Below are 25,460 nucleotides of genomic sequence, written 5' to 3'. Positions count from 1 at the left end.
GCAAGTCAAGAGGCGTAACTCCGAAGACCGTTAAGGGTGCAGGAAGAGGAAACCCACCCCACCCCGCACAGGGCTGGCACCAGGCCTGGGTGTGGGCTCGAAGCCTGGGGACAAGGCAGGGCGCACGGCGGGGCCGGCTCAGGCAGAGGCGTTCACCTCGCAAAGGTGGAGGCCACGTCCTGCGTTTCCCTCGCAAAGCTGAGGCAGGTCCCGTGTGGGGGCCGGGAGCCACGGAGGGGCTGCTTCTCCCCGCGGCCCTGCTTCCAGGGCCCGGACTCTAGGGAGCGGGCCGGCCATCCCCGACTCCTCGTGGCCCCCGTGGAAGGGGTGCGCAGCCCGGCCGGGCCGCGGAGCGAGGACGAGGAAGCCCCCAGGGCCCGAGCGCTGCCCGGGTCTGCGGCACCGCCGCCCGCCCCGGCTCCCCTAGCAACAGCGGCGCTGGCGGCCGCCCAATCAGCGCGCGGCGGTGCGGGCCGAGCCAATGGGGAGGCGGGCGGGAGGGCGGGGCGTGCCGGGGTGGGGGAGGGCCGGCCCCGCGCCGCGCCGCCATTTTGACGTCTGAGGAACAAAAGAGGCGAAGCCGCCGCCGCTGCCGGCCTGACATCAGGTAACGGGCGCGTCCCGCCGCTCCCCCGGGCCTGCCGGGCGGCCCGCTCGGCGCCGCGGGCTCTCGGCGAACCTGCCGCCGGTCCCCCCTCCCCCGCGTTGCGGTCGGCTCTGAGGGGGTGGCCGGGGGCTGCCGCTGGCGTGTGAGGCGCGGCGGGGCCCTCCCTCTGCAGGCCCCAGCCCCGCCCGGCGCGGGAGGTCGGTGCCCGGACCGGCGGAGGCGGGGAGAGGCGGCTGCCCGGCTTCCCGCTGGGGCAGCTTCGGGCAGGGGGAGGGGGGACCACACTGCCCTGGTTTCTCCCCGGGGGAGAGGGAGCCGGGCTCTGGCCTCGCATCACCCCCGGGGTGTGCGGGTTCGTTCCGGGATGCAGGGGGGGGGGGCGGGTGACAACGTTCACGGAGCATCGCCGTTCGCACACCGCACCGCGCTTCCTGCCGGGCCTTGCCCTGCCCCCGCGGGCTGTGCAGGGCGGCGGTGGGGTTACGGGGCGGGCGGCTTTCGGCAGCGCCGGCCCTGGCTCAGCGCGGGGGGCCCGCAGTTGGGCGGTCTTAGGCGGCTGGGTGACCCCGGAGCTGGTTGTCGCCCCTCATCTGTCTGAATCATAAGACGTTGCTTTTCCGTTTTGCCTGGGCGATGGATGTCCTGCGGGTTTGACGACTGTTTCGTACGCTCGGTGATGTTACAAGATGCAAAAAGAGTGCTTCGGGAGGTATTGCATAATTGGACGCGCTGCTCACGAACACCCTTTTTCTGTGTAAAACGGAAATACTGGGTGATGTCTTGTTACGAGCTGTTTTGAGCATCACAGATTTATAATACCTTGTTAACGTGGCTTGGGGCCCCCAGGTTCTTAAACAAAAACATTTACGGTTGAGGCTTTGGAAATCGGCATACTGCTTAAGAAAATAAATGTTATCGTTGTTGATAGAATAACAGCCTGTTGGTAGTTACACCCTGATATGTCCTTGGCCTTAATTCCACTGTGAAAAGTATGCGTGTTTAACACTGATGTCTTTCCTGATATATGCTGGAATTTAACTGCCCTCTACTTCTGGCCTATTTATTTCTTTGACACAGTGCTTTATGTGTCCCATATACTCAGGTGTTTCAGAAATACATCCAGTGCCCATATGCTTTTTTAGACTCATGAACATCTAAGGGGGCAGTTCTCTGTCAAATACTGTAATTCGAGTTTTGCTTTAATATTTAGTTCTGGAACATTAAAGCTAATGTGAGTTTGTTTTAAGTTTTCAGTCAGATGGCGTGTTATTGATCATTATTCGACATGTAACACTGAAATGAGAGTAGAGCAGTTCAAATTTGATGCAAGGCCATCAATTATTATTTTGGCTTTTAAATGTCTAAGAGTTGGTGTCTTTGCTTGTAACTCTGCTTATATAAGATAAAAACTATTTGTAAAACTTAAAATTGTCTTTAAGTTTAAATTAATTTGCATATTTTTCAGGACTTAATTATAACATTGAGGAATGGAAGCTGGGCTTATATACACATGCATCCACACACAAATATGTGTATTTTAAAAATGGACTGCTTAATTTGTTTACATTTGGCCTGTTTAGCATCTTCCAGCTTGTTACAATTTTTTCTTGATTAAAGTATATTACTAAATGAGGAAGAACCCAGTGATTTAACTGCCAGAATTCAGGAATATTTCTTCAAAAAAGAATAGTCTTAAGTGCTCAGAAGTAGTGTCTCCTGGTTAAGGGTTGCAGGAAGGATTTCAGGGAAGGATTACAGCCATTCATAGGTACTTGTTTGTAAAAATCTCAGACCTTAAACTTGGCCAGGTAGCTTCTCATAAATTGATGTTAATTCATTTAATTGAAAAGCTGTTTTCCTACCTTTTCTGTCTTTGCTGTTTATACCTTTCTGAAGTAATAATCTGTTATCTCGTCTGTGGTACTTTGGTCATACAAGTAACGTAAGCTTTATGTTGCTGTTTCTTTTTGAGGGAAGGTAGATCAGAGCCATCATAACCATGCTGTACGGTAACTTGGGAAGGAGCTGGAAAACTGGATAGTGGTCAGTCATATGAATGCTGGGCTTTGTGCTCTCAAAAATTCTGTCCCTACCAGTTGCTTGCAAGGAAGACTTCAGATTTGTCAGGCGTGCAATTTTGGAAAAAATGGGATGAGAAAAGATGTTAAAGAATGAAACTCTGAGCTGCCTGTCAGTGGATGGGCTTCCAGCCAGGTCACTGGTGTGGCGGTACTTCAGTTGTTCTCTGATCAGCTGGGGAGTGTAGGAGTTTTTTGGGGGGATGTTTTTTTCTTCTAAAGGGTAGGGGAAGGGTGTAAACCTTGTCATAACTCAGTCTGTCAGCTATGGCGCTAGAGACACAAATACCCGCCTTTCTGGTTTAGGAATAGGTGGAGGCAGGGAAGTGTATGCCATCAGGGTGATGGTGAAAAACCTACTTCGCTAGCAACAAAAGTTCCACAAGGATATTGTATCTAAAGGGATAAAATAAATAGTCATTCTTAATCTTTAATTCTTTACTGCCTGATTACTTTTAGTGAATTGAATTAGATAAGGTCTGGGGGAATTCTGGCGTAACTGGTACTGAATGTCAGTTACTTTTGGTGATTCTCATCTGATGGTGTTTGGAAATTGGGAGACAGCTGAGGCGTTGCTCTGCGGGGTCAGGAGAGCTGCTCCCGCAGCCAAGACGGTGCCTGCCTGAGCTCCAGAGCCGTTCCAGATCCAGAACAGGCAGAACAAGCGTCTCCTCGGTACCGCTTCTGATGCTGTCCTGCCCGGTGCTTCAGGTGGGAAAGGCTGGGGGCAAAGGCAGGGGTTTGAAGCGAAGCATGATTTGATGTGGTTTATAACACTAAGCCGAGGTGTCGCTTCTTCCTTTTTGATGTAGTTCATTGGTTTCCCTAATATTTCTGCACCGATGCTTAGACACAGAACTTCTTTAATGAGTAGGAATGTATTCCAACAGTTAAGATACTGCATCGAAAGATTGAAAGGGCAAAAATTGAGTTGTGACTGAAAATTTTGACTTGAATGTAGTCTGCTGCGCTAGCTGTACCCAGAAGTGTGGGGGTAAGAGCTAAGCTGTGGAGTTTGAAGCTTTATTAGGCTGATATTTTATATTCATAATAATTCTCGTGTGTCTAGTGAGCATGCACTAGACCCATTCTCTGAAAGTTAGCAGGTTTTTACACTGGTGTGTGGAAAAACTTGCTGCCTCTCATTCAGTTCATCTGCTTAGGAGTTGTTGAATTTGCTGATGCTTAGCTCGTCCCTCTTGGCAAGAAGCTGCAGTTGGTCTCCAGGCAACGCGGGTCCGGCTGAGCATCTCTGTGCCTTGCTTGAAGAGAGGAAAATTTTCCACTGCAGGGTGAGGATTTTTCCTCTGTCACTAATTCTTTTATCTGGCTTTCTATCTTGCACAAGGTTATTGTATCTTTGAAACAATATAGGGATAGCTTTCAAATATGAAGAGGCTATATTTTGGAGTTTTAAGGTATAACCACAGATGTGCGTTTCTATAGCTTTTGTTAGAAATATCTCATCAGAACATTGTTTTTGGGCCTTTCATAATAACTACTTCGTTCCAAAATAATTCTTTCGTTTCCCCCCTTTTGCAAAAAACTCTATGGCACAATATTGTGTGCTGTAAGTAGCTAGAAATTTCTCCTCCTGCAAAGTCTGAAATACTGCAGACATAATGGAAGCAAAATTGTTTGTTCAAATGAAGGTCTGACATTGGTGGGTTATGTTTAACCAGGTGTTTAGGAGCTTAAAATCATTGCTGAAAGCTTTTGCAGCTTCTTGACTTGTGTAGCACTAAGTCTTTGAAGTCCTGACTCTGTTTCAGGAAGATGGGCTGTGTTAGAATAAGGTAATGATAATCTTCGTAATAGGTACAGAAAGTTCTCTTTCACTCTCCTGCTTATCAGATACTGAACCTGCAGTCTTTGAAGACCCTGTGTTTGGGTTGCTGGTGCATATGGAAGATTGTCTATTGGAGCTAGTTGGAACCAGTTAGTGCCCAGTTTTGCATTGTTTTACTGGAAAAAGAAAAGCTTGCTCATAAAATGCTTTTAGCCACTGAGTCCTCCTTTATGAAGACAAACTCTGTGCGTGTGCCACGATGAACGGTTGGGCAAGAGGCAGTGCACAGGCGGTGGCTGGGTTGGAGCTGCGTACATGCTCATCAGCCAGTTAATAGCCCAAACAGAAGAGGTGAGTACTGAATTCACGCAGTAGCTTTTCAGCTGTACTGCCTCTCTTCGTCCCTGTCTTCTGTCCTGCTGTGTTGTCATCCAAAAAGTTGGAAGGAACTGAAAAAAAAAATAAATTTGGATGACTTGCTGAAACTGGTTAATGATGCCTCAGGTTGTTGAGACTTACAGTGACAAGCTCAAGGACAGAAGATACAATTATTTAGTCTATTTCTCCTCAGAAAATCACGCTTAGAAGAAGTGAGAGTCTGGGGGAATTTATGCCAGAATCTGTATTAGAATAAGCCCAGCAAAAATGTTGATTTTATTTTCTTGAAGCACACAGGGCTTTGAGCATAGCCAAATAGCTGTGCAGTGCTGTGATGCGGAAATTTTCTACAGTGCCTGAAACCTTATCGGGGATTGTGGGTGCTGCCTAATTTTATGCTTCTTGAAGATGACCTCTTCCTTTTGACATTTGCTCTTTTCCTTTTTCATATCTTTTTTCAGAAGAACGTTGTGGATATATGGGGAGACTGTGATGGCAATTGATTTTTTTTTTTTACAGTGACATCAGTTAGATTAATGTAGTTCCTTGTTACAAAGGTGAGGAGTGAAACTGCTGACATGATAGGCATCATCTTGATGTGTCTGAGGTGTTAGCTCTTTTAGAAGATTGATTCAATTTAACTGAAGTTATAAAGTTAAATTGATGGGTGGATGTGCTCATACTGAAATAACTAGCATTGTAACTGGGAATCTGTTCAAGCTAACTTAGGAAAAAATTTGGATCTGGCTTAATATAACCGATCAGTTTTCTGAAGCGACATCTGTGAATATTAAAGTTGAGGGTATAGCTCTAGATGGGGAGGGAACAAAATGTTTTTGGAGAATCATTTCAGAATTTGTGGAAACAAGTAGTCCCTCAAGGATGAGGGATAGATGAAGTAAATGCTGATGGAGCTGCAGTGTCTTCCAGTTCTGTTGAAACAAAACCTTTCATGTATTTAAATGTAAGTGCTGAATGGTGATTTCTTGTTTTAAAGTGCAAATAATGATTTGACATCAGTATGCACAGTTTGCTTCAAAAAAATAAAATGGTCTTTCATAAACTTGACTTCTCCTTGAAAAATTTTTTTCCTGACAGTATGCTGTTTTTTAGAAATACAGAACTGGAACATGACCACGGTGTGGATGGTGGTGCTGTATTGCAGGTTTTTGAAGAGAAAGTGCGTTTTTGGCAATCATCCTGTCTGAGTCTTCGCTTTTTGGTTAGTGATGGTTTTGCTTTGAAGACAGTTGTGCAAACCACACTTGCTTGTGCTGTAGAGTCCCTGGCTGCTATAAAAATTGCCTGTAAAGTAACAGATGTGTTTAAGGGAGTAAGACTTACTATAGTTGTGTCCCATTACCTGGGCTAATAAAACTGGCTCTTTTGCATCATTAAATGTATTTCAGTCTGCAGGGGCATGAGAGCAATACAGCCAAGCTCCTGCTAAAACTTCCTTTTATAGATTACTGAAAAGGATTTTTTTCAAGGGGTTTTGTACTGCTGTTTGAATATGTAAACTGTATGAGATTAAAATGGATTAATTCTTTGACAGTAATTATTATGGTGAGCCTGTAATTGGCCCCAGATGGTGTACTATGAGATCACTGAAAGATGAAGCATGAAATATGTAAATAATATTTTTTTAAAAAAAACATGTTTGAAGTACTGTGCAGGTGTGCTTGTACAAAAGGTCTTTGTCCCTTTTACTAGGGAGAAACTGCTTGAAATGAGTTACATTTACCAGGGAAAAATTCACAACTTCCTCTTGGTTTTGTTGTGCCACATCAGTCTGTCTTGTAAGACTGCTCTCCTGTCCTTACTCCCTCGTGTCCAATCTGCTGCAGTTTAGCAAGAAGCACATTGAAATTATTCTTTTGTATTTTGGGGGTTTGAACTTCTAGAATTGCTCAACCAACCTGGAAGGAGCTATACGTTCAAGGTCTTAGGACCCAGTTATTTTCATAACTCTTTAGGGAAAGAGCATGTAGAGGTCCCCAAATTGTATACATTCTTCCCTTTAAGATGCAAGTCTGGGTTGTGTTATCTGATTTAAGATATGTTTTCAGTAGTTTGAAATGTTTTGAAACATAAATACAATTTTTAAAGATATGTTAAATGCATCTCATGAACTTGAGCTGTTCTGGAGCAAAAACTCCATCTGTCATGCTAATCGGAAGTAAAGTCTTGGAACGTACACTTGAAGAATTATGGTTAAAAATGTGGATGGGCATTTCAAGTCTGTCTGTCTCCTTCTGGCTACTTTTCTACCAGTTTATACAAAAAGGGACTAAGCTTCTTCATTTGCAGTATGTTGATGGTATAGATGAATATACACATAAATGAGATGCATGAAATACGTAACTGAGTTTTGGGCACTATTCTTCCTGCAATAGTTTATTTATAGATGATCTTTGCGTTGTGCTTCTCTGGACTGTAGGATTTGGGCATCTAAGCTTAAATTTTAGTCTTGTCCTGTGGGCCGCTAGTGCTTATGGTTTAAAAAGTATTAGAGATTCAGATTTCTGAAGGGAATACAGAGAAAATCTTTGTGTAGTTAAGACTCTGAAGTTAAGTCCTTTGAACAGTTGTCCTCTTGAGCACCTTCTCATATGTGACAAATTGGTCACAACTCAAGGGCCAGTCACAAAGATACCATGTTATTTTATTGAGTGGCTAGAAATACAATTCCCAGACTGCTAAATTCATGGTAATGAGAAAAGCATAGCCTTGGATTTATTTTAATCTTAATGATGGAATTTCTGGGGGGTTTGGTATCTTGAATAACACTTTCAAGTGTGTAATCCACACAGTTAGCTCTTGCTGTCATATTTTGAGAAGATTAAAGGCTGAATGCTATTTTGGTTTCTCCACAATAAATGGCAGTATTGTCTTTTTGTAGCAACTGGTGTTTTTAGCCACTGGTGCCAGAATACTGTTTTAAGATGGATCAGTTTCTAAATAGGAAGTTTAAGTAGCTTAGTTTTAGGTGGTTCAGGTTTCTTAGTTTCCATGGCATTTTTGCTTGGAAAAGAGGCTAGTTCTTAAATTACACAATCCCTGGAAAAACTGCATGGGTCAGAATTGCATGCTCTTTTCTGGCTGAATATGCTTAGTAACCTGTAACTTGGCTTTATTTTGGTTCTAGGGAGATAAAATAGCTTTACTTGAGAGGTAAAACTCTGGCATTTCTCCAGAGCTTTGTATATGTAGTTAAATTTACAGATTACAAATGGTGTAGAGAAAGCTGAAAGCTGTTCCTTTTTGGGAAGTTGAAATATTAGTTGTACTGAGCACATAACCTCCTCATTGAGGTTTAAGAAATTGCAGCTGAGGGGTTTCTGTGCATGCTTCTGTTAAGAAAAAGCTAGAAGCTCTTGGAGATGACCTCGGTTACTGCCTTGCTTTCCAAGACAAAAGGACTGGGGAGCTGGGTTTCTCCTAGTAATGTAGAGCTGGTTTAAGGAAGACGGGGATAATGATTGTGCATGAAGAACAATAATAGAACATTATGCAACTTCAGATTTTTTTTGTTTATGGTTTGCTCCCTTCATATGCTATGCTTAGATACATCAGTGTTCCATAATTCTTAGTTTCATCTGTTGAAGTTGTATTCAAAAGTCTTTGATATTTGCTACAAGAGGTGGCTCTGCAGCTGTGGTGTTAAATTTACAGGTGTAAATGCATGTCTTAACCCCTGTGGCAATGGTTTTTTTTTCTCATAGTAACTGCTGCTGTGTTTGGGTTATACTTAAAGGAAGACAAAGCTAGAACTCCATGTTTAGAGAGTAAAAGGAGATAGCATAAAAATGTTGCTACTTCCAAAAAAATGGTTTGTGTTGAAAAAGTGCACATTTCTGTACATTTGTCAGCATCTGAGTGCATTGTCTTTCATTTCTATATTACAGACAAAATTGCTACTGGATAGGCCTGATTCCCTCTTTACAAAAAGTGATCTCTACAAAGGGTGCAGGCTTACACTCTTCAGAAGTTAATAGCAGAACAAGATCTTGCACGTAGCACTTGGTTGGGAGTCCTTCGCCATTGTAGCCAATGTTGGACTCTCCTCCCTCTGCTTTCAGTGGAGGGGAAGAAAGATTTAGAGGAGTAGCACCTCGAGGTGTGACATACCTGACCTGAGGTCCTCGGAAGAACCTAGGGCATTTCAGGATGTTTTTCTGCACTGTAGTTTTAAACTGCCTAGAGGTTTTTTGAATTACTTAGTGTTTTTGAAGATATGTTAAACTGTTAAATGTTTACAAAAATGTTGGAACATTTTTTAAAAAAACTGAATACTGTGTCAGCTGTGTTTGGCTTGTCATGTGCCAGTGATAGATGAGCTCTGGCACAGAGCAGAGAATTTTCTTAAAATCTAATGCCGGTGGGTGTCACTCAATTTTATTGTTAAATTCCTCCAATAACACAGCAGGAAAAATGTATACAACTTGATACAGGGAGTTCCTGTAATTGGTATGGAGAAGGGCAAGGGCTGCTGCTGCTTTAATTTATTGAACTGATGAACAGATACTTTCCACCTGATAATAAGCATGCGTTTTTTTCTTGGTGGGAATCCTTTGTTCACAGTCTAATGTTAAAAATAGGATTAGCTTTCTACCCTGATGGGCCAAGACTGCTATCCAGTTAGCTCTGTCACTTTCCCAAAGGGTTTTGCAAACATGTTTTGTAGAAACTTTGTGCATGAGTTCATGTATAATTCTGGGTTCCTAGATTCAGTCTGTTTTGTGTGATTAATTAAATAAATTTGAGGATTTTTTTCTTTTATCTGGAGAAGTTATTTTGTTTTTCCAAACGATGCCATTTAATAAAGACAGATTAAAAAAATATTACTTTATCAGCACTTTTAACAAGCAGGTGGTTTCTTGTATTGGTCTAGTCCAAGCACCCTACATTCAACAAGAAGAATTTGCTTTTTTTGGCTTTTTGTGTCTGTAGGTGGTGAGATAGTCAGGCACTGTAGAGATGAGTCTCCCATCACCCTCGTGATTTCCCAGTGAAAGCTATAGCAAAAATATTTCTGTTTGGAAAGGGAATGCACGTGTAGTCTCAATATGTAGGTGTGGAGGAGTTGGTATTTTACTCTTGGATTTGTAAGTGTTCCTGCTGAGTATTTTTACAAAACCTCATGCTTACTAGTTTCTGAGTACAGGTCATGTGGAGATAACTTAGTGATTATCACATTGATTGATTTGCTGCAGAAGAGCTTAAATAACCTTGACTAGTGTAGAAACTTACAGCTCAGCATCCTTTTTTTTTTGGCCATCACAACCACTTGGTTTAAAGCTATATTTAATGAAAAGGAAGTTGTTTTTTCCACTCTAGTCTTTCTTTTAAGGTAAGCTCAATGGAGTAGTTTTCTGAAATACCTTATGGGTCTGGGTATTTCCAGACACTAGCCAGATTTGTTAGCGAATGTTGCAAAGACCTACAGTGTGCTGCTGCCTTGTGTCATATTTTGTACTTGCATTTAGGGAAAACAGAAAATAAGACAGTTAAAAAGCAGTATGGTCACCTGTGTGATGTCTCCCTCCTCCACTTGATGCTGTGGCACTGCCCCTCATTGCCCCACGATGTTGAAAGCTAGTAAGTCTGCTGTATTAAATTTGCATTACTTGTAGTATAGGGGATGGGGTTTTTTTGCCAATGCACTCTTGTACTCAAGATAAACTCTTTCCTTAAAATTAGTTACCAGAATAAGTGTTTGCTTCCTGTAATCATGCAGATTTTAAGGCTGCTCTTAAGGCTTCTTCCAAAACCTTAGGATTCATATGAGCATGTTATTATGCGGGCTCTGTATTTCTACCTTAATGAGAGAAAATGCTAGAAATTATAGCTTTTATTAGTTAAACTTAGTTATATTGTTACTATTGAAGATACAAAAGGCTTCAAAAGCATCCTAGTGAGGGACTTTTATTATATTTAGAGGTATAATGCATTATATTTAGAGGTATAATGCATCCTCAGAGTTAGGAATCTATTAAAACAGTTGTGATAAATGAACACAGATATTTTTTTCCTTTTAGGAAGCAGGGTTTGCTTCCTAATCTATATGCGGTTCATCTTTAAAATGTAATTTTGTATTTCTAATACTGTTTTAAGGCAGGTGACTGGACCCTAGAGAATTTGAGTATCTCCATTCTAGTCTTTAAGAACTTCTGTAGCAGAACACACCAGAGTAACTTCAATTCACGAGCCAAGCAGCAACTAAAGTGTATGTTAGAAGCAATCCCTTACCAATGTTAGACTGCACAAATTTGCTAATAAAATAGTGTTACGTGTAGAGGAATGGCATTGGTTTTCTTCAAAATGAATCACAAGTTGTGCAAGAACTTGAAGCCCGAGCATGTTTAACATACCTAATGTTTTTAATATTCTGATGTTGCATCCTCTGCTTTGTATTTTGTGTTCTTAGATTCAAGGAATGTACCTTGCTATTTGTAAAGTAACAGAATACTGGTAATGGAATGTGTAGTTTGGTCACATAAGGACTTGTAAAATTCCTGTAACTATTCCAGCTCGATAGGTGTATTGTAGGTTCTTAAAGTATGTTTGTTCTGCTTCAGTCGTGAAGGGTCATTCTCTTTGAGCATTGTAATTACTTATCAACTCAGACCTGAGGTACCTTTTCAATTTTGTCCATGAAACAGGTGGTGGGCTCTCACAAACAGACCATACGCTTTCCACATTGATATTTGCATGTTCCCATGCCCTTTTTCAGCTGGTATTTGTTTCTTCCTGAGTATTCTTCGGGTTGAAGCAGCTTTCTCTTTGGCTTCTCTAATGGGTCACTGATATTCTTTTTTTTCCTCCTGTTGCCTGGCTGTGCCATTCCTCTGTTTCCTTGGACCCTCGGGAAGGGGCTTAGCATTGTCTGGTTCAGTGGGGTTATAGAGTCCTGCAGCAGCTCTGCTCTGTCAGCTTCCCCTTTGCACTACCCAGTGAAGTGAGAAAAGGACGGGCAGAAAGCTTTGCTGCCTTGCTATTTCTGTCGCTGTAAAGCTGCTTTATGGCTATTTGGAGCTGCAGATATTGACCACCCAAAGTAAAAAGTCTGCACTTGAGAGAACCCAGTTTTAACAGATTGCTTAGGCGGACAGCTCTGCATCAGTAATTCTGCTATTGCAAAGTTTTGGGAATAGGTGTTGTTTTTGAGATTGTTATGAAGGAAGGAGCTGCTGCTTAATTGAGAGCAGTGCTTTCCAGAGGATGTTTGTTAATGCGGTTACATGTGGGACTAAGTCAAGAATCTGTAATGACATGAAATACCTTCCAAAGAATGCCGTCAGCTGAGATTAATATTAAAAGTCTGAAAACATGAGTTCATTGCAGTATTCTTTCGTGGTCATTGTCACACGTGAATGAGAATAAGATGTCTGTACGCGTCACTTCTGTTTTACAGATTTGGGCTTTAAACATCTTTTGCTACTTACTGTAAGAATCACATGGCTCAAGCTATTGTTATTGTGTCTAGATGAGTTTTTATTTGCTTCCTTCGAGTTACGTCAGATTTTTCTCTTAAAATGCTTGACATGTGAAGGAATAGTACATCTGCTTTTTTTTTTTGCTGATGTGTCCTTTGAACAAAAGATCTTAGCCAAAGGCAGTTAAAAGCACTTAGGAGGGAAAGGGCAGGGTACACTGGGCCTGGGTTTGATATCTGGGAAAACTGCCTAAAAACAACTGTTCTGTGCTCTTTCTTGCCCAAAGAGCATGGAAAACAAACTGGGTGTAGAATCAGAGGAAAGGCAGTGAAGAACTGTATTGTGCTTATGCTAGTCGACATCAGTGCCACTTGGAGCTGTTGGTCTTAGGTTAAAGTTTTTATTTCTAAGGAGTGGAACCAATTTGACATACTTAGTATTTTTAAAGGAAATGGCGCAAAGCATTTCTTGATGGGCATTGCAGTTGTGCTCCAGGTCCTGTTGTTAATTTGAGTGGCAAGATTCCCAATATTAAGTCGAGCCAAAATGACAAACAAATCCTGATTGTTTGTAGTGGTAATGTTAAAGCATGCAGCAGAAAAAAACCTCAAGATCTTACTCAGAATTTTTTTGCACGTGAGAACTCCTCCATTGGATGAAAACAAACTGAATTTATTGGGTAAACAGTGCTTCTTTTCTTGAAAGGCTAAAATATATCAATTGTTCAAAGTGCAAACTAAAACCTCTGGATTCATTAAAATCTAAATGATTTACAAGATTGTGCAGGCTTGCTGCTGCCGCCTTGAGCACTGTTGCTCTGCTCAAATCATATGCATTATAGGTTTGTAAGAGGGCAGTAAATTGCTTTGCACAAATAAGGAGCTTGGTTAAAGGCTTTATAGCAAGGAACTTCTTGCTGACACTGCTCAACAGTCCTGTTGCACGCAGTTTTATACTGCATAGCTCTGTTAATACAGCTTTTTCAGCAGGGGCGCATACTACAGAACTCTCATAGTAGAAACAGAACATGTGGGAGTTGCACTGTGGTTTTGGAAGATAAAAACAGAAGGAGAGCTTACTAATACAGGCACAGTAAGCTCATCTTTACTTGTGTGAGTTTCCCCCTTTATCTCTGGTAGATCCACATTTGTGGCCATGCAGACTGGGTAGACAGTGTCTGACTAGGTATAGATGCTTCTAACATTTCTCTCTTAAAACCAAACCAACCCTGCCTGAATGTTTCATAACTGATATTTTTATAATATCAGAGCTATAAAAAACTTGCTTTGTTATCCCTCGAATGGGAAGTTACACTGTGTGATGTGCTGCCAGATCTTACTTTTTCAGGAAATGGTGAAGTAGCACGAGTAGTCCTGTCCAATTCTGTGCTCGGCAGTTCCATTACCGAGTGAATGTGGTGCACCATGTGCAAGTAGTGCCCAGACCACTTGGGTATATATGAAAGCAAACAAGTTGAGCTGCTACTAATGAGCTCCCCGAAGATGGGTTGGGTAAGCAAGGTGTTGGGAATTGTCTGTGTTGGAGGTGCTTTTTGCTAGAGAGTAATTTCTATAGCGTAAACATCTTCAAGGCTTAACTCCTGATGCAACTCTGATGCAGTAGGACTAGGACTAACTAGGTGCTTGAGATCAGGGGATGTTGCAAGGAACTTTCTCAGTTTGAATCACTGCAGCTGCCAATCAATGTCTCTACATCAGGGGTAATTAGGAAGATGTCCACAGAATGGTAATGCTGCCTTGGAAAGGGTGGCTCTTGTAATGGTGATGTACTGTGGTGCTATTAAAAGTGGCTGTGCCAGCGTAAAGCTCTGTCACCACAGGAGCTTGTACATAGGTAACTGTGCCTCCCAGTGAAAGCCAGCAGTCTTCTGGGTTTCCCTGGGAGACTAAAATTTCTCTAATAAAAAAGGAAAGCAACTCTCAGTCAGAGCTGTACTGGGGAACTGGTGTGGCTTGCTAAGCCTGCTTTTGAAAGCTTGAAGTGTGTTACACATCTGCTGGTCAGCCAGCTTAAAGTCGAGTCTAACGTGAGGAGCAGTATGGCCCTGCACGGGGCGGGGGGTACTGGGGTGGCATCGAGCAAAGCTGTGACTCCACAGCACTGACAGTGCCACCTTCCGACTGCGGCGGCTGCGGAGGTGGTTGGACTGCCCGGCACTGGGGGTCAGGCCGGGGCACGCGGGGTCCGCGCTGCCCGGCACCGCAGCGTGGCTCAGCTTGGTTGCGGTTAAATAGGTTTTTGGCAGTGGTTTTTGTCCAGGGTGGAACTGAGAGGTTTTTACCTGTGTGTCTCTGAGTTGTCACGGTGTTGAGGTAGATGAGAAACTTCTCTGGGGATGCAGTAGTGGCATTATTAAAAAAATACTAGGAAATTAAAAGTAGTACAAATAGAAATTGAAAGTTTACTGACTTTGCTCTAATCTTAAAATATAAATAGAGTATCAGAAGAGAGTATTGTTTCTGGGAAATAGTATTCCAGATTAAATATTACGTACTCTTGCAGAGGTTGAGTTTTGTTTTCTGTATTAAATAATACATTTAAAAAAAAAAAAGCTGGTAAATTTTTGTCAAATAAGGCTCTTGAAAGAAAGGAGAAAATAAAAAGGCAAACTGGTGTGTAGTGAGTAAAACTATTGACCTGTTATTCTTGGGTGCAGGTAAACATTCCAGGAGCTGGAGTTCAGTTGATCGATCTGTTGTTTCTTTAAGCAGTTTAGTTGTTTAATTCAATTAATGCCCTTGCGTACAGGGCATGCTGTAGGCGTCTGTAGTTCTGTTACCGCCACTGCTTTAAGCCTGCAGGTCTAGGTCTCTGCTTTTCCAGTTAATGTAAAGCTGTTAAATATCTAAGGAGGACAAATAAAAATAGACCTGTGACCTAGAACACTTTGTAGTCTTTTTGAATTAAGTGCATTATTGTTCGTGTAATGATCTTCAGACAGAATAAGTATGAGGTTGTTTTTAGCTGCAAAAAGTTAATCATTAAAGCTCAGGTCTAAAATTAGAGCAACTCAACTTAAAAATTTACTGGAAGGTAGAGACCAAGACAGTCATGTTTCGTTTTTTAGCTTTGCTCCTTTAATTGCGTCTGGAAGTGCAAGTTGCGTGGGGCTGGAGGCTGCCCAGAACTGAGCGGTGTGGAGTGGCGGGGGGACAGTACCAGATCCCTTGGATGCGGGTGGCACGGCACGCTGCCTTCCGCCGTATCGGCGCCAAGAACCAAGATAGGTTCTTGGAAAATGGCTTATTAGCCTTATGTTTTTCACCTCAAAAGTTAGCATCTATGGAATATTTTAAATAGCTGACAAGTTGTTGTGAATGAGCTGGGGAGATAAGTGTCCAGCTTGGACCCCGGCAGGTGTCCGTGGCCGCTGTCGTTGTCTGAAGGGTGGCCCCGGGGTAATGAGGGGTGGCCCCGGCTGCCTCGGGGTGTCCGCTGTGGGCTTCAGCGCGGAGGAGGCAGGGCTCGGCGGGCACGCTCATGCGTCTGGCTCTATGAACGGACGCTGGAGGGCGTGAGGCGTAACTTGAAGTAGGACTCGCCAGGACTTACCATCAGTATTTCTGAATTTAAAAAAAAAAAAAAAGCCAGGAGTTTTATCCGCAACTCTGACCAGCGCCGCCGATACGCATGCGCGGCCGGGCCGGGCGGGGCCGCCGATAGGCGCTCACGCCCCGCCCCGCGGAGGCTCCCATTGGCTGCGGCGCGCCGAGGGGCGGGGCCGCGGCGTGCCTGCCTGGCTGCGCCCCGAGCCGGCCCGCAGTCGGCCGCCTGCGTCCCGCGAGCGGCGCCGCGCTCGGCTCCCCTCGGCTCCCCTCGGCTCCCCTCGGCTCGGCTCGGCTCGGCTCGGAGGCGCCTTCGCGGCCGGCTTTGGTAGCGGCACTGCGCGGCAGCGGCGCTCCGCCTCGCTCACCCAGGCCCGGGCGTGCCGGGAGACTGACGGACTGACGGCCCGGCGCTCTCTTGTGTTTGTGTTAACAGACTTTTGAATCGGAACGGACACCTTCAGGTCTCGGAGGCTTCTGGCTCTGAACTGCCTTCACTGCTGTCGCCGCCTTCTGTCTAATGTGCTACAAGGATGAGCCCAGCATTTGGAGCTATGGAAGTGGAGCACTATTCCAAGGGAGTCCTGCTGGAGCCTTTTGTCCACCAGGTTGGAGGACACTCCTGTGTCCTCCGGTTTAATGACAAGACCATCTGTAAACCCCTTATTCAGAGGGAACACCAGTTCTATGAGACTCTCCCAACAGAAATGCGTAAATTCACTCCGCAGTATGAGGGTAAGTTACCAAACCTTAGGATGGCGTTGGGCTTTTTCTTTCTGTAAATGCAAGCGTGCTGTGCTCTCTGTTATCTCTGAAATCTCTTCTGTCTAGAAGAGATTTTAGGGTTTTCTTTTCATGTATTTTGATGTTGTCTGAGGCAGGCTGTGGAGATGCAGGGTGGAAATGCTTGCCAAGTTGGTGTTTGGGCTGACTAACAGCATTAGAGTAGAGCAGCTCTGCTGGTGATAGCCCATATATCTCCCTTAGGCACAGGTAAGTAGCTAACAGCTTGTGAATGTTTTCAGTAATTCTCTGCTGCTTTTGTGTGGATTTCTACTTTTTTTTTTTGTCGCTTGTTTAATGTTTGTTTACAGGGACTTGGTAAGATCGGTTGACAGTGTTTTGTGTAAGCTTAGTTGTGGTCTCTTTTGTTTTTGGATTTCTCCCCTGACTCTGATTTTGATGACAATAAATACATGTCAGCAAGGTGTCTTGTTGAATATTTGCAGTGTTGTTTCTGCCATTAAGGAAATGAAAATTCATGGCATTTCAGTAGGCAAGGATCAAGTAGCTGTGATGAGACTGAGTCAGATGTTACGTAGGAGTGGAAATTCCCGTTCTCCTAAGCATTGCGTTAGTTAACAGAAACACTTTTCTTTCTCTTTGCTATTCCATCAACTGCTGCCTGGTGATTTAATAAATAATATGTCTGAAGCACTTTTTAAAATGGAGTTGCTTTTTAAAGCACATTGATTTTAACAACCATAAGGGTGATGAAGTTTTTGCATACTGTTTGTGAAACTGGCGGAAGACTTCAGAGGAGATGTTTCAAAGTTACGTTCCCTGCACACTTACAGAGACTTTTTGACATGTCTAACTACGAGTTCTGTTGGACTGGAAGAAGATGTGGTCTTTGAATGATACTTCTCAAAATGTAATAGAACAATTGTACTAGTGTATATGGCTTTTTGGGGAGTGTGGGGAGGGACTTAGGGGTAAAGGGCCTCACTTGGTCAGTCTCTGTTATTTTGTTCCAGGATAAAGCCAAAGGCCATTTGCTAGCTGGCTCCCCCCTTTTTCCTGTTGTCCTTTCCTTTGTGGCAGCAGGACTGTCAGTCAGAGCTGCTGCGCTCCCTGCCCCAGCTACTGTAGGTCTCGGAGCCGCCTGCCCAGCTCAGAAGTGCCATTCTCTCGCCGAGACCTCTCCCCTCTGGCCTAGTGATGAGCTGCAAGAACTGTGCAGACTGGTTGATATGAGAATAAAGAGAGAGGACTGAAAAACAAAATTAAAAACCAATTCAGATGATTGCTATGGCTTCATTAACCACTGAAACTTGCTAATGTAGCACTGAGCGCATCTGTCAGAGCGCTCCACTAAGACTCTTAAAATGCAATGCAGTGCTCTAGAGACTATTGAGGGGAGGATGAGAAAAAAATACTTTCAGGGTTCACCATGTTTCTGTACAACAAACAGATTTGTTTTGTATTGCATTTTTGTTACTTATTTCACAAGATTGCTGCATAACCAGTATCAATAAAATATATTCCAAAAAGGAGAAGAAAATGTATAATTAAACGTGGTGATTAAGTGGAAGCTTTTGGACTAGTTTCTATTGTAATGTGACATTTTCCTTGTTTTGCTCTACTTTCAAATCTTTCCTTTCCCCTGGGGATCTATTAACCAAATCTTGTTTGGATAAGTGCTTTTTGCTTTGCTGTCATGCAAAACTTAAAGCTTTTGGTGTGGAAGTTTTTTTTGTGTGTAGGTCACTTCACTGCAAGATGTTAACAAATGTTTTACATCTCGCTTAGGGTCAGCCCAGTCAGGTTTTTTAAATTAATAAAAACTTTTATTAATTGAAATTGTCTCCTGTTATTATTTGATTGTCATTTGACTGCATCAGAGAGAGAAAAGAACCTTTTGTATCATTGTTTTGTCAATATGATAAATTGTCTTTTGTGAGGTGTCATTTTTGTCTAGGTCTTTTGATATTTGTTAGGTTGGCAGATGAGGTTTGGCCTGTGGCAAGATAGAAACTAAGGACCAGGGTAAGAGAAAAAAAACAAAAGTTGCTATATTCTTAGTGTAAAATCATGCGTTCTAAAAGGCTTGCTTGTCACTTCATCAATTCATAACTGTCTGTCCTTTCTCTCTTCAGGTGTGGTGTCAGTGAGCTTTGAAGAGGATGAAGATGGAAACTTATGTCTAATAGCATATCCATTAAGTGGGGACCACGATAACTTAGAAAACTTAGATAATTCAGACTGTGAACCTAAAAGTAAGCTGTTGCGATGGACTAACAAAAAGACAATGTTGTTAGAAAATGAGAAGATATCTAAGGAATGGGTCCGACAGCACAGGAAAGAGGAAAAAATGAAAAGGTAAGGTTGGGGGAACTGGGAGGCAGAGTGTTGAAGCATAACATTTTTTGCTGTCAAATTAGGATCTGGTCTCCAGAATTCCAGACAATTCTTCAGGACTATTAACTTTCATTTTCTTCTTGTTTCTTTTGTTTTTCCTGACGTCTTCAGTGCAGACAGGTTCAGTAGTGAAACTAATATGTCCTCAGCCCAGTAGTGTGTTGAATCTTTTCATTATTTTTTTGCTGTGGTCACTGGAAAAAGGTTCCCCAATGTTACTTTTGAAGCTTCCACAAAGAAAGAAAAAAAGCAACCACTTGCAAAAGCACAATAGTTGTATAAAAACAAAACAAATATTTCAGTGTTACTATATATGGCATACTTTTGTAGGAATCCTGCTTTATCCCTGTTAGTGATGATTTTCCCCTCATTCATTTATATTAATTGTGCCCACTGTAAACTGTGAGCTGTGATGTACTGTGCTAAAAACCAATGACCTTAGCAAAGGATAAATCTTAAGGCATATCGCTACTGGCTGCATTACTTCTGTGGAAGTAATTCACACAGGTAGAGCATATATAAATAGAATTACGACATGTTTTGTAACATATTTGGCTATATGCTACTTTATATTAATGTGGAAGTAGGTTTATAAAGGTCAAAATATTACTGATGGACAACTTGTCCAGTTGTACAGAAAGCAAAATAAAGCTTATGCTAGCGCTTAGTGAAGGTGAGCAAAATAGTTTGTAAAGTTAAATCCACTGTCAGCTCCTTAAGTGCTTATTTTTCTACTTGACCTCTAATTTGCTGCTTTGTTCTGTTTTCTAGTCACAAACTAGAGGAAGAATTTGAGTGGCTGAAGAAATCTGAAGTCTTGTATTATACTGTAGAGAAAAAAGGAAATGTCAGTTCACAGTTTAAACACCATAATCCTTGGAGCATGAAATGTCACCAGCAGCAATTACAGCGGATGAAGGAAAATGCAAAACACCGCAATCAATATAGTATCCTTTCCTGAAAATACCTCATAACAATGGCATGAGTAGGGGTCTGCTTTTTATTTCTTGAACACACCAGATAAAAGTACAGCGCAGGCTTAACTGCAGTCCAGAGAGACTCTCTGAAGCCATGATTTATTTGGTGACTTTGAAGAGATTGCCAGCAATTTCCAGAACATGGGCTTTTCCAGTGTGTAATAAAGCAGCTAGGCTAGGAAATTCAGATAACTTAATTCAAATCTACAAGTTGTGGATTATTTAGTGGAAAGGTTTTACAGCATACTGTGTTTGGAATCTTCCACAAAACCAGTCCACTAATGTCAGCTTTCAAAGGAGAAGAGCTCTGTCACTTTTTGTTACTGTTTTGGTATTGGTGATCTTAAAAACTAGCATCGTCTTTCCCTTTTCAGCAACTTCTTAACATTGACTTAAATACAGAGGCTATTCCAATACCTGGAATTGTCTGCTTCTAGTAGTCTCTTTTTAGTGAGCCTTTTTGATGAAGAAAAGCTGAATATAAACTGTCCTGTAGGATTGGAGCATGAGAAACACAAAAACAGTGATCAAATCCATGAAAGCTGAAGCACGCTGTTTCTGTGCTCTGGAACTGTAGGCAAACATCTCCACCCTATGCATTCTGTGGAAAAAAGATCTTGCTGTACGCAGGCTTGGATGTAACCGATACATCCTGCAAAAATATTAATATCTATATACTGAGGTAAACAAATTCCTCGTGTGTGAGGAGGTTTGGTGAATGGATTACTAGAACATCTCTGACTAATAAACTGCTCAAAACAATAGAAAGCATTTCATGGCTGGTATCTTCACCCTTTCACTGTAGAGGATTATTAAATTATCGAAGTAGAAGTCTGCGATATCTCTGGAACAGTATTACTGCAGGTGTTCTGAGATGCTTTTTAAGTTCTCTGTTTCAGAGGTGGTGTGAAAATGCTTCACTGTTTTTTGAATGGTAACTGAAGCACACAAAATCTTTATTTCCCAAGAGAAAATGTTTCTTGCTAGGCAGGAAATACTTCATAACTCCAAGTCTGTGCCTCAAGTGCCACAGTATATTTCTGTATGACCCCGGTTACTTTTTTTTTTCCACTTAATGTGGAAATTCACCTGTCTTCTCTAGAGACCAATGAAACGGGAATTAGGTACCCTCTCTGCTTTATGCCAAGTTCACTTAACTGTCATTTTTGGTAGGCTGCTATGTACTGGGCATGTTTTGGGTATGCTTAAGTTAAGACTGTGGCTATAAAATCTGTGCTAATGGCTTTAAAACCTGTATTCCTCATTGTGAGGATTGTTCCTTAACTAATCAGAATTCATTTTGCTGGAAAACCTAACGTCTCGATACGAAGTACCATGTGTGTTGGACCTTAAGATGGGAACCCGACAGCATGGAGATGATGCGTCAGAAGAGAAAAAAGCTAATCAGATTCGCAAGTGTCAGCAGAGTACATCAGCTGTTATTGGAGTCCGAGTTTGTGGCATGCAGGTGAGAGGAAAACTAATTATGTGTAGGGCAACAGACTTGCACCCATTTCTGCTGGTGGGGTTTTTGACTTATGTAGTCATCCCATGTGTTGCTATCCTTGAGATCATATAACTGTTTAGGTTAGAAAAGACCTTTAAGATCATCAAGTCCAACCGTTAACCTAACACTACCAAGTCCACCACTACACCATGTCCCTAAGCACCACATCTACATGTCTTTTTAAATCCCTCCAGGGATGGGGACTCCACCACTTCCCTGGGCAGCCTGTTCCAGTGCTTGACAGCCCTTTTGGTGAAGAAATTTTTCCTAATATCCAGTCTAAACCTCCCCTGGCGCAACTTGAGGCCATTTCTTCTCGTCCTATCACTTGTTACCTGGGAGAAGAGACCAACACCACCTCTCTCCAGCCTCCTTTCAGGCAGTTGTAGAGAGCGATGAGGTCTCCCCTGAGCCTCCTTTTCTCCAGGCTGAACAACCCCAGCTCCCTCAGCCGCTCCTCATAGGACTTGTGCTCCAGACCCTTCCCCAGCTTCATTTCCTTCAGTGAGGGGAATGAAGCTTTTGAGTATCACTTGCCAGTTGAAGGTGGCAGCATCTGCTGGAGCAACCTGCAGCACATGCTCTGTGTCCGTGAGCGTGTTCTCTGAGCACAAAAACAGTTTCTTGCACAATAGCAGCAATTCAAAACTGTGTAGTAAAATTACTGATTTGGTTAACATTTCAGGGTAGCGTAGGAAACAATTGAAAAGGAGGGTCTGCCAGTACATGCATTTTGAATAAAGCATGTGGAAATTTGCCAGAATATTAAGCAATCGGTTCTGTCTTGTCAGCTTTGAAAAACCACAGAGCATTCACTGCTTAAAGTAGACTTGTTGCAAAGTGCAGACAAGAAGTGGCTTGGTAAATGTGATAAGACTTGTGGTCAAATAAGGAGAGAGTTGCATGGACTTTCACCTGAGTTTTTTGTTTGCTTGTTTCTGTATTCCTAGAGTGACAAATGGGAAACAATTTGTTTGTATTTGAGGCTTTTCTGAAGCCTCTCTCCTCCCATCCAGTAGATTCCAGGAATGCCAGGAGTGTTTGCTAGGACTTGTTCCACAGCATGACTATTGGTGTGTTTGGTGTTCAGCTCACTGTTTAACTTCGGAGAAAAGCACGGGGCAGAAATGGAAGTGTGGGAGCTGCATTTCTAACCACAGTGTGCTGGGATTGGAGCGGGGCCTGCTCATTGTTCACCTTCCAGTATAGACCTGTGCTGGAAAACAAGGAGGAGCTTTGGAGGCACCTGCAATCCTTACTTGACCCAGATGTTTAGGTGTTATCGAGCTGTGTGGTGTATAGACTCCTCTCCTGTAGGAAGGAATCTTCCTGCAGGAGCACCTCTGACTTCTTTAAATACAGGGGATTATGGGGCACACCTTAGTTTTATATAGGAGTGTTTGCTGTCGCTTGGAGCTCAGCATTCTGGGAATCAACCGGTACGCCTGTGAGCAGAGGCAGATCATGAGCTGAATGAGTGGCTGTGGTACAAATTGTAGCTTGGCTTTGGGGATCTTGGCCACAGCTTTCCTAATCTCACTGAAACTCCTCATTCTTACATTCCAAGTGGAAAAGCTCAAAGCTAAACTGAAGGACTTTTCCATTTCCTCTGTGCCTCCAAGTTCCACAGACACTGCTGGATCTGTTGTTAGCAATTTCTGTAACTGTGCAAGAGCAATTTTAAGAGAGTAGTATGTCATCTTGTAAAAGCTTTCTGTAGCATGTCTTTTTTTTTTTCTTTCCCCTTCAAGGCTTTGAGTCGGTATTACCAGCAATTTTAACTATTCCTTTTGTCTTGTCTTGTGTGTGTTTATGTGCAGGTCTACCAGGCAGGCACTGGCCAGCTCATGTTCATGAATAAATACCATGGAAGAAAACTCTCAGTCCAAGGATTTAAAGAAGCACTTTACCAGTTCTTTCATAATGGCAAATACCTGCGCAGGGAACTCTTTGAATCTGTTATTAAAAAACTGACTGAACTCAAGTCTGTTCTAGAGAAACAGGAGTCTTACCGCTTCTATTCGAGCTCCTTGCTGATCATTTATGATGGAAAGGAAAGGCAGGAAGTTGCTGTCGACTCGGACCCAGAGGACTTAGAGGACCTGTCAGAGGAGTCTTCAGATGAGTCAGCAGGAGCATATGCCTACAAACCGACTGCTAGTACTGTTGATGTCCGTATGATAGACTTTGCCCACACAACCTGCAAGTACTATGGAGAAGATAGCGTGGTGCATGAGGGCCAAGACACGGGTTATGTTTTTGGACTTCAGAATTTAATAGATATTATTAAAGAAATAAGAGACGAAAGTAGTGAATAAACAGTGTGAATGCACATCAGTAGAAAGCACTATTGTGACTCTTTGTATTCCAAAATTATTGGCCACTTTCTGGTGGTAGGAATCTTTACAGGCTCTGCGGGGATGGTCCCGTCAGAGCCAGACGTGTTCAGAGGGCATTTACTTACATTGGTGCTGGACCTAGCACTGGCAAAACTTGGTATCCTTATTTATTTTAACTTTCTTAAACATTCCATATTTGATTACTCAGATACCTCTGTTATCCCTGTGTGTATACGTTCCAATAAAACTCTTTTTGTTCATTGTAAGTGATGCTTCTGTTGTTGCTGGTGACTGAGGAAGAGATGAAGCTCGGAGATCTTCCTGGTGGTGTAATGCAAAAGCGGCGTATAAACAGCAAGGCTTGACCTGCCTTGTGGGACCGCGTGGAATAGCACATCTGGTCTGGGCCTCCCATCAAGAGCCATGAGCAAGTCCAACAGAGAGCCACCAAGCTGGCCCGGGGCCGGAGCACCTGCCCTGGAGGAGAGGCTGAGGTGACAGGGCCTGCGTGGACGGGGGAAAAGACGGCTCAGCGGGACCAAACAGCAGAAGGTTGGATGAGAGACCTCCGGAGGTCCCTTCCAACCGGAATGATGTTGTGACTTCACGTGAGAACTTGTCTCTTCAAGTCTCCAACAGCCTATTCCCTGTTTCAGGAGGTTGGAAACTAGACCTCATGCTGTGTAACCCATTTCTAGAGAGCTATTGATGGTTTTTAATCTGAGCTGAGCCAAAACATGCGTAAGAAACTCCTGCAGGATTAGCTGCGGTGGCAGCGACTAGGGGAGAGCTGCAGAGCCTGAAAGGTATCCTAAGCAGCTTAAAATCTTACCCGGGACAAATAGACCGGAAGGAAGTGTCAGAAAGTGAGAGGACAGTGAATAACTGAAATAGAAAACTCCAAACCACTGGTTCCTCTTTGAAGAGGAACATTTATTTATCTAACCATTTCTAGGTAAATGACTTCTCCCCGTGTGAAGCTTGTAAGTCATCGCGATGGTGCAAAAGAAAACTGGCGTGGAAGTGCTGAGGTCAGGGTGGGAATGTTGTTGCTTGTTACGGTTGCCCAGGATAAAGCGGCAAGCTTGTGCGGAAATGAAGAGTTTGGGGAGGCGGGTGAGGCCGGGACCATCTCCCCGGCCCATCCTTCGGCTTCCCGCAGGCCTGCCTGGGAGAGGTGGGGTGGAAGGGGAAGGCTGCAGGTCGCTGGTGGAAGGTCACCTTCAATCGGCTGTAGCCCTGCAGCTTTAGCTTCATATTCCCTGGCTGTTGCTGTCAAGTTCTCCTGATCAAAGTCTCTCTGATGGCTGTTCTGTGCTCTTCTGTACTTTTTGAAGAGGTTTTTTTACCTTTGCTCTGACAACATTAGTTTGTGGTTGCTTTTTTGTTTGTTCCGTAGTGTTCGGGCACAAACTGATGCCAGTATTAAACAGGTATTTTTACATCTTGCGCTCACCTCACTGTTTTATGTCTGCATGTGGGGCACTTCCCCATGAGGTAGGTTTGTCCATCCTTACCTTGCCATTCGTTGCTGCTTCATGAGTCTCCGGTGCCGCGTGCGGCCGAGCATCCCATGAGCTGTCCCGGAGCGGCTCCTGGCACTGGCTGTAAAAACCCTTGGGGAGGAGGATGGGGCTAT

The 25,460-nt window shown here is 43.2% G+C and overlaps 1 protein-coding gene across 2 annotated transcripts; it reads left to right on the top strand.

The window, feature by feature from the left end:
• The first annotated feature begins 521 nt into the window (after positions 1-521).
• Positions 522-24,924, top strand: IP6K2 (inositol hexakisphosphate kinase 2). Of its 2 annotated transcripts, XM_072875998.1 has the most exons (6): positions 522-607; positions 16,294-16,592; positions 18,737-18,959; positions 19,770-19,945; positions 21,268-21,443; positions 23,303-24,921. In XM_072875998.1, exons 2-6 carry the CDS (start codon positions 16,391-16,393, stop codon positions 23,798-23,800), a joined length of 1,275 nt encoding a protein of 424 aa, XP_072732099.1. In that variant the 5' UTR covers positions 522-607; positions 16,294-16,390; the 3' UTR covers positions 23,801-24,921. The 2 variants fall into 2 exon arrangements, with proteins under 2 accessions (XP_072732099.1, XP_072732100.1); XM_072875999.1 differs by lacking the exon at positions 522-607 and having other exon boundaries at positions 16,373-16,592; positions 23,303-24,924.
• Positions 24,925-25,460: the final 536 nt, after the last annotated feature.

This window comes from Ciconia boyciana, chromosome 11, assembly GCF_034638445.1.
Source record: "Ciconia boyciana chromosome 11, ASM3463844v1, whole genome shotgun sequence".
Classification (NCBI taxonomy): Eukaryota; Metazoa; Chordata; class Aves; order Ciconiiformes; family Ciconiidae; genus Ciconia; species Ciconia boyciana.
This window is presented reverse-complemented; position numbering and strand designations above follow the sequence as displayed.

Excerpts from the sequence above, each read along its gene's own strand:
- IP6K2 (XM_072875999.1), top strand. The coding sequence starts at position 16,391 with ATGAGCCCAGCATTTGGAGCTATGGAAGTGGAGCACTATTCCAAGGGA. Across the intron at positions 18,960-19,769 it reads AAAGAGGAAAAAATGAAAAG|TCACAAACTAGAGGAAGAAT; the intron begins GTAAGGTTGGGG and ends TCTGTTTTCTAG. Across the intron at positions 19,946-21,267 it reads AAAACACCGCAATCAATATA|AATTCATTTTGCTGGAAAAC; the intron begins GTATCCTTTCCT and ends TTAACTAATCAG.